Source organism: Mobula hypostoma, chromosome 6 (genome assembly GCF_963921235.1).
Source record: "Mobula hypostoma chromosome 6, sMobHyp1.1, whole genome shotgun sequence".
Classification (NCBI taxonomy): Eukaryota; Metazoa; Chordata; class Chondrichthyes; order Myliobatiformes; family Myliobatidae; genus Mobula; species Mobula hypostoma.
Window position 1 is genome coordinate 44,655,057 of NC_086102.1, and position 14,339 is coordinate 44,669,395.

Below are 14,339 nucleotides of genomic sequence, written 5' to 3' on the forward strand. Positions count from 1 at the left end.
AATCATCTCAGCTATCAACCTCCTTGACTCAGAAAAGGCCAAAAAAAAAACAAAGCTGTGAATAAATGCTTTAAAAAGGGCACACTTGCTGGATTTCTGGGGCAGTGGACTACTTGACTTGTTCATCTGTTTTTGAAGTTAATCTGTGTGTGGCCTGCCATCTCAATTTTAAGATACGTTTTTCCCATCCTGTTTTATGTCATCAGTTAATCTTACACAGACAGAAAATACTATAAATTGCTGAATACTACTGGGAGCTCTTTCTCAACACCACACAAGGCAAAGAACCACAAATGCATCTGCAGAGTTTCACAACCCCTTTTTTAGCATTGCCTTGTGAAGAAATTGTGTGATCTCCTCTCCGTAAATGGGAAGTTAAAAAAGCAAACGTAGATTGTATTCACCAACTCCTCTGCAAATGGACAGTTTTAGTCTGGACTGAATACCACAAGGCGCCTAAATTATGTTGCATTAATAATCTCCAATAGCGATAATGGCCTCTCAGTGGGTGGAAAGAGGTCAGCGCTGATGTTAAACATTCTTTGTTCCTTTGTTGGTTATTTCCACCTCTCGATTTAAAAAATAGATATATTGAATGAAGCACCACAATCTTGAGCCTGAATGTAGAACTGGGCTTTTCAGGTTTAAAACCTATTGCAGATCCCCTGCTTTTCCGGTATGTGATAGGTGACCTACCCTGGCTTCCATCTATCTGCATTGTAAATAGGGGGATAAAAAAAAAATCAGCCATGTTGGGGTAGATTGTGAGCTAAATGGCTTAATTCCGCTCCTATGTTTTAGGGTGTTAATATTACAAAAGCATCAAAGGACCATCATAAAGTGTTATTTGCTATTGCATTCCATTGCCTAACTCTGCTGTAACACAAAGACCTCTTTAACATATTAGACCTCTTTAGCAGATTAGATGTAGAGCTCAGATATTCTGCTTGAATTTGGATGTTTGTTTTGAGTTATTTCCTTTGTGCAACGCATTATACCATAAGTGCACATATTTTATGCTCATTCCCACATTTCATCACTCACTTACCTTCCATCAGTTAAAATTATGCCATTCTCTCTAAAATAAGTGACAGAATCAAATTTATTTTATTTCCTGACTTTATTTTTGTAAGATTAAAATTTACAGCAGTATATCCTTGAAAACATAAGACATAATTATAAATTTGAAATTAAAAGCAACATAAAATAAATTGTTTTTCTTTGAAAGTCACAGAAGCCCATATATATCAAGTATTGCAGACATATAAAATCAGATGCTGGTCACAATGTCTGGAGTTCATTTAATATTCTCCCGTGGCAGCAATTTATCTTTCTTCTTGTACATTCTAAAATTATAGTCCAGAACATTCTGGTCAAAAAGAGGTGTATTAAAGCAGCACCTTCAAAGGTGGTGGTGCGAGGTGGGAACACACCAAGGTTAGTACAAGGACATCTAGCACAAATTTCTATTTAATAGCATAGTCAAAGTCCACATTTGGATATTCAATATGTACATTGGTGCAGTTCAAGAGTGTGGACAAAATTGGCCTACGTTCTTCCTGACTGTTGGAAGTGAAAAGAAATATCCTTTGGGTTGCTGGCAGCTTCTGTGACAATGCAATTTATAGACAGACGTGGGGGACCAAGAACACTGGAACTATATCATGCTTAATCACAGGACCCAGGCAAATTTGACAATCATATATAAAATAAAAAAATAAAACAAATGGTTGTGCTACACAGAAACTTCTAGTTCGAAGCCTTTTGCTGAGAAATGAGTGCTAAATCTAATTTTGCTGCCTGAGTTATTTCAAGACACGGCCTTCATTTAAGTGCTAGGGCTGGCCGGAAATCCTACCACAACACATTAGTGCTGGGACGGAAACGCATTCTCCAAGCATCACCCACTCAACCGTCCACCAATTTTTCACCCCACCCATCCAAAGTTCCCACCAAAAAAACTAGATTAGTTTCCCAGACATGTCCCCTCAAGAACAGCTCAATGGGTCATTCATAAAAAGATGGAGCTTATGTGTCACGTGTACTGCTGAAATGTACCATGCATTTGCTTCACCCTAGTCAGGTGGCTCTGATTTACCAACTATCATAAAGCTCTTGGCTGCCACCCCCTCTGTGACTGCACAGAGTCTGTTTGGACCACAGACAGAATTGGCAAACTAATTCGCAGTCCTCTTCCTCCACCACCCCACACCCCCTTAGACTTCAGATGTGTCGTTGATACCATGTAGGAAACAAGCCATCAAGTATTGAACTAAGGGCACTACAACTCTTCTAACTATGTTCCTGCTTTTGAGCTTTCCAGTAACTAACTAGTAAAGACTGCAACTGATTCTACTGCGTGCTTTGAAAGAAGTAGGTGTAAAAAGTTTGGATGATTGTAAATTTCACTGATAGTGCCATTCTTATTTTACTTTTTGACGTAGATATCTTCCAGAAACAATTTGACTGCCAATCGGGACCCTGTCCGGGCAGTGGTGCCTGGCTATATTCCATGTCAACAAGCAGAATGGGTCACCTGAACAATGATGTCCATTGATCTCCTTGATACACTTTCTTGCATTTCTTTAGCCAAATGTAATGGATATTATGGAGAGTTTTATAAAACAATTCTGCATCATTAATTTTGTCTTTAGCTGGCAATGGGCAGGGAATTCTGTGCAGGTAATTAGCAATTTTCCCCTATTCCACAGATGTGGTTGTACTTGTGTATCAATTTGATTTTTCCTTCTGTCTCTAATTATCTTTCTTAAAAACTTATTATTACTTTGATGAGCTTGCTCATAGATATTTTCTGTGTTTGCTCTGCACCCCTCCCCCATCTCTGCAACTTCTCACATGCTCACTCCTTCCACATTTCCAGTTCTGATCAAAATCTCGTGACACAAAATGTTGTGACTCTGTTCCTCTCCCTATGGATGCTGCCTGACCGGTTGAATGTTTTCAGCTTTTTACTTGCGTCTGTGGAGAATGCTATAGTCTTGTTGCTCCTGAGATAAACTATAACCAAATGCTTGTTTACTTCTAAACATAATATTTGACAGGTTGCATACCTGCACCAACAACCCTGATATCTTCTAGTGCTGAGAAGATTGGCACAAACACTAAGAAAGTCCCTATAATAAGAGCGGGAAATGTTATCTTTTTCAAATCCCTTTGATGATCTCTTTGTGCTTAACACATTTCCTTTGGGCTCAACCAATGGACAGGCAGAGCATCATTCTGCAATGGGAATTGCCCAAGATACAATTTGCACTTACTTAAATCTGCTATATTACCCTTTTCCATATTTATCACTCTTTCATGTTTAAAGCAATGGGCTAAAAAAAAGCCACAGATATCTTAAAAAAGTGACATTTCTCTATAAAAATACAAAAATATTAAACAGTAATAAACCTATGTAACTACAAAAATATTCAATATAATCCAAGATCTTTGTTTGACCCATTAAGTTCTTCATCCACTCCACTTAAAGTATCTCTCAGCCTGCCATCACAAAGTCATTAACGAAATACAAATTGTATTTTCCCCATATAGATCCCCCCCACTCCAAGTTTTAACTTGTATCAAATTACACAAGGGTTCATTTTGAATACTGATGACACAGTGCCTCCAGGACTCTGTGCACTAGAGTCTAACTTTGTCATCTATCAATTGAAATTTCTTTCTTTTGCTTCCCTTGAACATGAAGGGAATAAAGGGATTGGAAAACTGAGCGGTCTAGGATGTTCAAGCTACAGGATTAGCCAGGGTCTTATGGAATTGTGGGAGTAGGTTCCAGGGAGCACATGGGCTATTCCTGTTGGGCTTTTGCCTGGATTCGATCTACCATATCCTATAGGTCTCTTTTTCTGTATTGCTTCCTGTGTTTTATATATCAAGAATAACATTAGCCATAGTACACTTGGTGAGATCTGACCTTTGCCTTTGAACATTCAGTGTATCATCCACCAAGTTATTCTCTATATTTAGAAATTATATTAAGAAATATAATTCATGAGTTGGACATAAGCTGAACAAGTCCAATTATGACATAATGTTTTTCAATTGCTCACCCAACCCAGTACTCTGATTATCTAGAGAAGTTTTATTGCCTCTTGCTCTAGATTTGGGGCAATGGGGACAAGAATTTCAAAACATGAGAAGGACTGAAAAAAATATTTGCAAAAATGTGGCATACACTTTAAATTTAGGAAGGGAAATACGCAAGTAGAAGAACATTTAAGACTGGCAATAATAAAATAAACTCAATTAGACAATAGAAGTCCAAGAATCATGAGGGAAGCTGAACTTTCAAGTCTATTCTGACAATCAGTAAAATTATGTTTTTACATCTCTCATATGGCAAGAGGTGCCAATGCCAATTTTAAAATAAGCATAACTAATAAGCAAACTGGATAGTTTCAGATTTCTTGTTTGTTTTAATGTTTCTTTTGGTTTGGCACTTGTGTGAACTTTTCACTAGCACACATTATTTTGCTGCTATTTGTGACATGATTTCTCCAGCAAAAATGGCATGGTATTAAAATAATTCTATACATTATATTACACTTGCATCTACTTCATTTTTTGGCTCTCTAATGATTGTTTCAATTGGTGTCCATAGACTATTTTGCTGAGGAGTTTTCTTCGGCTTCCTTGGATGCCAGTAAAAATATGCGGCAAGAATTATAAGAGCCACGAAGATTATGAATGGGTAGACAAATAGGAAGTAGAAGAATGGCGGTGAGGCACAGGCCTTTGAGTGAAGAGTAGGACCTAGAAATAAAGGAGCACAAAATTAGAAATTACATTCTTTGCAACAATAAACCATATAACTTAAAATACTTCCCTTTTAGTTCCTGAATATTTATTTTTATAAGACACATTTTCTACTCAGGATCAGAATTAGTCATCCAGTATTTGGATATTGTACCACTTGAGTGTTTTGACAGTACAGCCCCACACCAATTTGGCACCAGTCTGAAGACATGGTGGATAATAGAAAAGGCTCTGCATGAGTTTATGCACACAAGAACCGCTCCACTAGCCGCGTTCTTACAGCTTGCTAATTTTGGGGCAGAGATGTCAGAGTCAAAAGTAGCTTGAGGATTGAGAGATAGAGTAGACTTCCACTTCCATTTCCAGTGAAATCCTGGCTCAGTACAAATTGACTAGGCCATCTGTAGATACACTCATGCAAATCATTACTGTGTAGTAAATTCTAAATATGTAAAAAGTGCCAAGTAGTACTTGACAATTGTTTCAGCAATAAATAAATGGACAAAGAATTGAGAGCAGCAATTAATAACTTAATAACGCCACTGAAATATAATTGGAGCAGAATATATCAAAGTAATAGGTATATCAAACTGGTAAGGTTCTGGTAAATCCAGACATTCAATATAATCTTTGAATTTACTGATTGAAGAGAGGAAAGTCACACAAGCACAGCAGTGGTTCAAAGAAGCTGACTGCATTTCTTGGAGGTTTTGTTTTGAGACAACACTGTGGGGTGTGTGTGTGTGTGTGTGTGTGTGTGTGTGTGACTCTGATAGTCAATGCAATCAAATGCTGAGCCTTCACAGGCCTCAACTGTGCTGAATGATGCCAGGAGATCACCTATTACCCACCCTCACCTTCATTCTAATGCTGAACTGTGCCTTCACATCTGGTCTTTGTGTCCACAAACCCACTAGTCCCATTCCCAGGCCTTCTGGAATTGCTTTGCATGGAGACAGCGGGTAAAGAAAAGACATTTCCAAGTGCAAGGTGGATTCGATAGCTCTGATAACTTTGGCTTACACGACAACACATGGGAGTACTTCACCAGAAGGACTGCACCAACTTCTCAATGGAAGTTCGGGCAGGACAAGAAATATTGATCTTGCCGGTAACATCCAGAACTAAACAAAAAGTCACCTAAGCAACAGCGGTGAATCAGTGGTGCCATAATGTCCAGATAATTCTCCAGAGTAAGTGGCCTAATGTGTTGCACAGACTCAAAGCTATGGTGGGATCAGATAAGAAGAATGTCTCTCAGAGTAACAAGTCAGATGAATTTAGCTGTTTTACTTCAAGGACTTAATATGACAAGTAAGCTAGATTTCCCTCGGCAGCTGCCAGAGAAGCAGTTTACATTTGTTCTACAAACCCCATCACCTTCAAGTGTGCAAATTCCTTTAATGTGGATCTTGCCCCACCCATAGGTAAGCCTGCTCCTTCCCAAGGGGTAAAACTGTGAGGACAGTTGGGTACAGTTCTTTGGAAGACTCAAAGTGGCAGAGCACCACAACAGCACTGACTCATCAGGACGAAAGATTCCAGTTCATCTAACTAACCATATTGCAAAATCAAGCTGCAAAGTGAAGTAGTTCCATTGCCCAGAGATCATCTAAAGGCAAATAGCAAAGCTCCACACCTTTCCATTTAGCTGTAGCGTACAATAGAAATACTCTTCAAATACTGCTATCCCAACAAATGACCACATTTTTAATGCTAATGATCCCATTCTATCGTACCAAATAGAGCAGGGTCAGTGAGATGTTTAAAGCAAAAGGAAACTACTGAATAATGAAGCATTAGCTGGAATAAAGAGCTCTCTGAATGATTATGTGCATTTCAAAGGGAATTATGTAAGAAGTAATTACATTACATGTCAAAAGCCAGTGAGAACACTAGATTTGGTCTTGTTTCATTTGTCTGGAGCCCCGAGGAAGTATCAATGTCGACAGTACTTCAATATTGGTACATAGTAACTGATATTGGCACCAACATCTGTCATACACCTGGCCCTGACACACTTAGTAAATGAGGACACTTATGTAAGAATGCTTTCCTGAATTTCAGTTCAGCATTCTACACTATTGTCCTACAGACCTTGGAGAACAAACTCCTACTTCTCGGTCTAAATACACCACTGTGCAACTGAGTTTTGGACTTCCTAATGAACAGACCTCACATAGTCAGGATGTACAGCCGCTCCTCCCTTCCCATCATCCTCAACACAGATGTCCCCCAGGGCCATGTGCTGAGCTCATTGCTGTACATTCTACTTACATATCACTGCACAGCCAAAGGCCTGAGCAATCACACCACCAAGTTCACCGATGACAAGTCAGTGCAGTGGCTCACCACCAACAACAATGAGACGGCCAAGAGCAGAGGGTGAAGAGCTCAAGGCCTGGTGCCAGACAAATAGCCTCTTCCTTAATGTCAGCAAGACTAAGGAGTTAGTCATCAGCTTCAGGAGAACTCGCATCCCATCACAACACCCTTTACATCGGTGACACAGCAGTGGAAACAGCAAGCAGTTTCCAACTTCTGAGAGTTCACATCTCACGTAACCTCTCATTGTCCCAGGACATGAAAGCACACCAGTTCCTCTACTTTCTGAACAGGCTGAAGAGAGCTGGACTGTGTCCATCTATACTCACGCCATACGACAGATGCACAGTAAGAGCACGCTGACAAGCTGCCTCACTACTTGGTACGGTGCCTGCACTACAACGGACTGGAAGGCTCTACAACAGCCCAAAGCATCACTGGCACCAGTATACTCGCAATCAAGGACATGTATGCAGAAAGGTGCCAGAAAAGGGCCAGTGACATCGTGGAGGATCTCACTCACCCTGCTCATGGACTCTTTGTCCCATTCCCATCAGGGAGGAGTCTAAGTAACACCCACACCAGGACCACCAGGTTCAAGAACAGTTACTTTCTCAAAGCAGTAAGACTGATCAACACTTGCACCCACTAACTCCACCATCACATTATCATTTCCTGTCAGTCACTTTTTCTACAGTCTAGCATCACTTTATAGGCATATAATCTATGCGTACAATCTATCTTTTGTACCTATATTTACTGTATTTTTAATTATTATTGTGTTCCTCATCTTTTGTGGTTTTTTTGTGCCACATAGGGTCCAAAATAACAATTATTTCATTCTCCTTTACACATGTACAGGAAATTACATTAACCAATCTTAGATCTTGAACATAGCTATACCACTAATAAAAGTTAATTAGTATTTGATGTATTCCCAGTCTGTAAATAAATTAGAAGTGATGAATAAAAAGAAAACTAGAATAATTGCAAGAGATTTCAACTACCTGAAATTAATTGTTAGAAGCACTGGCCAAAGAGCTAGGGGAAACCAAGTTCCTACAATAATTATAGGGCTCCTTTTCATCAGACCAACAACTCTTTCAACTTGCGCAATCACCCCATTAGCAACTTAACATCTTTGCTATCACAGGTCTTCCTTAACATGCATTCCTCCCCTCCCTCTGTCTGCATCGTAAAGCCTTGTTCTCTAACTCTCTCCTGGTGTGATGAAAGGTCTTGACTGGAATATTGATTCTATTTTCATTTCTACACAGACGTCCCTTGTCTTGGTGAATATTATCAGTTTTTTCTTGTTTTTTTAATGTAAGAGTTCTGGATGATTCACTATTGGATCATGCCACAGAGAATGAGGAGAAAACAGAAGAGAAAGTAAGTGAACATTTCAGCAATAGCAACACAGACAACATGCTGGAGGAACCCAGCAGCCCCGGCAGCACCTATGGAAAAAAGTACGGTCGACGTTTCGGGCCGAAACTCTTCAGCAGGACTGGAGAGAAAAAGTGAAGGAGTAGTTTTAAAAAGGTTGCGGTGGGGGAGGAAGAGGTCATCCCTCCCCCTTCAGGTTTCACCTGTCACCTGGCGTTTCTCCCTCCCCTACCCCCACCTTTTAAAATCTATTCCTCAACTCAGATTTCCAGCATCTGCCGATTTTCTCTTGTTTGTGATTTAAGCAATAGTGACATTGTAAGCCCTTTAAGATAATTATGGAGGACATAGGCAAGATAAAGACTGGAGAATACACAAGGCTGAGGGGATAAGAATAGAACCAGGTCGTAAACATGTAAAATATTATTAGCAAAGAATGAGATAGCACAACAATGGGGAGTATTTAAATTAGTCCAGGAAAATATACACTACTTGAAAAAACACAAGAAGAAACTACATTTCAATGAAGCACCACTGATGAATAAAGATGCAAGAGGAAATAAATTAGCAGATGGAAAGAGTCAAATTATATACATGAGCAGCAGGGGAGGGCATGACAAAACATCAGGAGAGAATTTTTTAAAAATCAATTAGGATGACAAAACAACAGCAAGGATTAAGTTGTCAACAGATAAAAATTCTAACCGTAGAAGATTCTCCAACATCAATAAATAAAGTTGCAATACCAATGAGACCCTTCCTTTGGTGTTTATCAGGGAACATGATCAGTCAAAAATGACATCAACACACAAGATTAAAATTACATAACTACATTTAAAATAAAAAGAGAAACATTAAATAAATTAGTCAAATAAAGAGAATCAAAGCCATAATCTGAACGGATTACTCTACTGTGTGAAAGGAATCCAGGGAACAGTTACCACAGCATAATTACACAAGTATAACCATTAGTTTAAAAAAGAGGGCCTAAACACTAGCTCGACTATTGTGATATTTGAAAACGGAAGTAGAGAAGGTCCAGGGAACAATAGTCCTATTAGCTTAATTTCAGTGATAGGAAAAGTCATGGAATTCCTTTGGAAGAACATTGAGGTGAAAGAATGATGATGATAGCTGGTTCTTTGCTTACAGGATCAGGAGGGAAATCTCTGTCACTGCAGGACTTTTCTTCCTGCATGTGCTGCGTAGGTTTATAGTGAGGATCGGTGCGCATAGACCGATTCCGCTCCTTCGGCTGGGGGACATTCCACAATGGCACAGCCAGCTGCGATGACTTTGGCAACCACAAGACTGTAGGTTGAGTATTGGAGTTTTCCTTCTCCTAGACAGACTGCCTGGCACGGCTAACAAGTCCCATCTACCTGGATTCGGAATCAAGAGTTGTCCTTCTCCTAGGCTGGCTGCCAATCAAGACTGATGAGCCCAGCCAGTTATACCGCTGGACACTCTGTCACGCCATGACATGGCAAACTCAGTAAGAACAGGGACACCATGTGAAAGCGTTGCTATGGACACAGTAGTTTAGGAGGGGCTGTACACCAGTAACCTACTGCATGGCAACCTAAACAGTGGACCTGTGGCAATCACTAAACCTGGAAAGCAGAGACTACGGAAGATGCTTCACCTTCCTTAAGTGAGCAGGACATCCAGCCCAGGATTCACCCATCAGTGCTAATTTCACAGCAGAGAATTAGACTCTACCTCAATGGATTCATTGAAAATGTAAACGAAGAGGAGGCTGCCACAGTCGTATGTTATCTAGATCTCCAATAGCTTCTGAAATGGTTCTACATTGAAACTAAAAAAGTAGTGCATGTGGCATTAGGGGGATATGAAGCAACTGGATAAAGGGTAAAGGGTAGAGGAAGACAAGACAGTGAATGTTTTGACTTTGGAGTCATAAATATAATTGTTAAGTTCAGTGATGACACAACGTTATTGAGCTTAAGTCCCAGGTAAGGAGTGTAGCAGGATATAAACCATCTTGCAAAGTAGGCATATAATTGGCACAAGTGAATTTCTACACATAGAGTCATAGAAAAATACAGCACAGAAACAGTCCCTTTGGCCCATCTAGTCCATGCCGACCCATTTAATCTGCCTAGTCCCATCGGCCTGTACCTGTACCATAGCCCTCCATTGCTCTGCCATCCATATACGACTCATTTTCATTTCCTACTGATTATTTGTGGAATTGACCAGGAGGAATGAGCAGATTTTGCAATACAAATACTCAAATCATAATCTCTGTCAAAAAGTGAACTAAACTTATATATTTATTTACTTCTGGGGAGTGTGACGAGAATACACATAAAATTAAGATGTTTGCTGGCCTGGGCTAGCATCAGTGGCACCAGCAGTTGGTCTGCCACCTGCCCTCAGGGGAAGGAGAGATAAGGAACAATGGAGCAGCGTCTGGAGATGTGTAATGAAGGGACGGGAGAGAGAGCTGTCTGGAGCGGCTTCCCCTTTGAACCCTGAACTGTTTGAAGTGATGGACAGGCGATACCCCAGCAGGGGGATAAAAAGGGACCGGTTTGCTAAGGCAACACACACGACACCCGAGGTAACGAGACCCTGGAAGTGGTACGCCTCTCATGAGTCGGTGAGAAATACCAGACAACGCCCGGGGTGGAAAGGTACGATCAGCGGGAACCCGGTGTGTGTCCGCCCTTGCCTGGGTGCCGGGTTCACTGCAGAGGATCGACCGCATCTGGAGGAGGGGTCACAGTCGGTGACCTCAGGTGACATCACCAAGGACCCGCCCAAAAGCTGTTTGTGAGCCATATCGCCGGTCTGTGAGTGAAGCCGTTCTGAATGATCAGTTGTTCCTGTTCTATCTCTCTCTTCCCCCACGTTGTCCATCGCCATGGCAATGATTACTGCGAACTGAACTACTAACCTGGACTGAACTTTGAGTCACTTTGAAATTTGGTCATTTACCCGTAGACAACGATAGAGCTTGATTGATGCTGTTATCTTAATTCTGTGCACATGTGTGTTTATCATCGCTGAATTGTTGCATTTATTATCCTTTCGATTACTGTGTTGCTTATTTCTTTAATAAACCTTTGTTAGTTCTAGTACTCCAGACTCCAACTGAGTGATCCATTTCTGCTGGTTTGGCAACCCAGTTACGGGGTACGTAACAGGAGACATAAATAGAGAAGTTATACTAAACGCATATTGAAACTTAGATTACATTCGTGCTCTATATACAAGTCCAACTGGAAAATAAATCCCCAAAATTGACTAGCTGTGTCAAATGGCCTATTTCTGTGCTTTCGAATGCTAAAGGGAACATCTGTTTTTCAAATATATACAAGGATTTTGAATCTAAGAAACTAAAATTATTCTAAGAAAGATTTTGCTCATTCAAAGCATACCTTCATTAATTCCATGTTCAGCTAAAATTCAAAAGCTTATGAAAGATGAGATTGAATAAGAGAGAAAAACAATGGTGTTCGATGATCCTGATGCAATAGCGAGGACAATGAAAAGAAATGAAGAGGTGCATCTGCAAAGCTCTCAGCAGCTTTACAATTTGCCAAAGTACTTTATCACCAATTAAATACTTCTTTAGAACTTGATTGTATTTACAGAAAGAACTAAATTTCTTTTAACTCGGATGTCAAAAGTAGATGAAGATAGATCCAAAGCAAACATTTGCAAATGCTGGAAATCCAAACTAAAATACAAAATGTTGGAAACATTAGGTAGTCAGACATCATCTGTGGAAAGAGAAGCAGTTAACTTTTCCAAGTCAAAGATCCTTCATTATAACTGGGAAAGTGTGAAAGCAATTGAGATGGAACTCTGTTTTAGATGTGAGATTTCTCCACAGGCAGACCCAAAAAAGAGGGAGAATAATGAAGGAGGAAAAATATTGGATCTGTTGAAATAGCTGCACTTGTTACCTGAAGTGAGGATGCGAAGGGTTGTTATTCCAGACTGACGACTTCCCTGACAAACCCATTCATTCTGGGGACTCAGGATCCATTCGTCCACTTTGCAGAAGTAAACGCCATTGTCACTGGCTGTGGGATACCATATGATCAGCTTGTAGTTATTGTTGGAAACTTTTGCACTTTGGAATTTTAACTTCTGAAGATTTGTCTGGAAGCTGCCATGGTACTGAAGGATGTTATTGCGATCAGTTTGCAGGAGCTTCTCCAGTGGGGCCTTGAAATCATTCTCATTTTGGAAGTACCATGCAACTGAAAACTGTGAATGGGCCTGTGTCTGATTGATAATATTGCATTCCAGTTCAAGAACAACATTGTCAGTGACCGACACAGTTTTGTTACCATCGGAAACCTGTAGATTTGCATCTGCAAAACCAACAAAAGACAAAAAAATCAGTGAAGCTTGACTTGCAGTAGTAGAAACTACACTGCATGTTAGGGTTAAATTTAAAGAGAATATAAATAAGTTAAAACACAATTATCTTCAGGGTTCAACTACAAGAACAGCTTTGAAAATCCTTACATAGACAATAGAATAGTACAGCACAAGAACAGGCCATTCAGCCCACGATGTCTATGCTGAACATGATGCCAAATTAAACTAACCCCATCTGCCTATACATGATTCATACCATTCCATTCCCTGCACATTCCTATACCTGTCTAACTGCCTCTTAAACATTGCTATGGCATCTACTGACAACATTTCAATTGGTAACTCATCCAATTAGGAAAATGATTAACTTCGGCATAAAAGGGAAATTTTCTGAATACTAGGATTTATCTTAGAAAGCCAGTTTAAAAGAACACTACTATGATATCTCTAGCTTTAAGTTAGAAACCCAGTACAGTACTTTCCAGACCAGTCAAGCATTAACCATGAGAATCACTAAAGATAAAGGATCATTCCTCTTGAATTTATGCTTATATTTTTCTCTTCTGAGGTCAGGAGTACAATTTTCTCCTAGTTAGAGGGAAAGAAACCATGCATAGTCTTAAAATCAGAGGCATCAGTTTAAGTCAAGAGAAATTTACTAAAAACTTGCTTACCTGGTGTATGTACTTGAACATACGTTAATGCTGAAGCAGCCTCCCCCACTTGATACCAAACATAATTGGGGTCCAAAAGCCATTCTGTGACACTGCAATAGTAATTCCCTTCATCGGTTACATCAGCTTTCTCTATAGTTAATTTGTAAAGATCATTTGAAGGCTTCTCAATCTGGAACTTCATCCTCTTTTGATCATTTGTACGCAACTCACCATAGTACTGAATGATATTACTGCGATTAATGTTCAGAAGAGCTTCCCCTTTTTCTCCCTGTGACTTACTGAAGAACCAGGTAACGGAGAACTGAGAATCATTCTGTGTTTGAGCAAAAATTCTACAATCGATCTCAATGATGTCACTAATCCTCTTTTGTATCCTTGCAACTTGCTTCTCCAGTTGCAAGAGGCTTACTACAAAAATAGAAAATATTATATCAATATAAATTTCTTTATATTTCTTTGCACCATTTTAGTTTATGGCAAATCACAATAAAATAAATTCATATTGTTCCAGTTGCATAACAGAGAAGAGCAATAATAAGTTTTCAACTTATCAGGGTATAAACCTAGGACAAAGACTAATCACAATTGGTAATAACAGAGGAGACAGGAAGCTAGTTATTCTGCTTCGCTGATGATTCAATGATAGGGACCATTCCAATCATTGCAGTTGAAATCATTAGATTATAAAGAAAGAACCAAATATGAAAACATTCTATTATTTTATCTTTTATTTGGAATAATAAAAGACCAAGAATTAGTAAGCGTCATTTACAAAAATTGAAAAAGGATGGAGGTCTTGTTTTGCCT

General features: G+C 39.6%; 1 protein-coding gene across 1 annotated transcript in view; it reads right to left on the reverse strand.

The window, feature by feature from the left end:
* Window positions 1-1,118: 1,118 nt before the first annotated feature.
* LOC134347998 (immunoglobulin superfamily member 3-like) overlaps window positions 1,119-14,339 on the reverse strand; it is a 59,289-nt gene continuing 46,068 nt past the window's right edge. The window contains exons 8-10 of the mRNA XM_063050730.1: window positions 13,530-13,940; window positions 12,432-12,845; window positions 1,119-4,776 (exon numbers count right to left, since the gene is read on the reverse strand). Coding sequence (XP_062906800.1) covers window positions 4,559-4,776; window positions 12,432-12,845; window positions 13,530-13,940 — 1,043 coding nt within the window. The 3' untranslated portion in view covers window positions 1,119-4,558. The remainder of the gene's footprint in view (window positions 4,777-12,431; window positions 12,846-13,529; window positions 13,941-14,339) is intronic.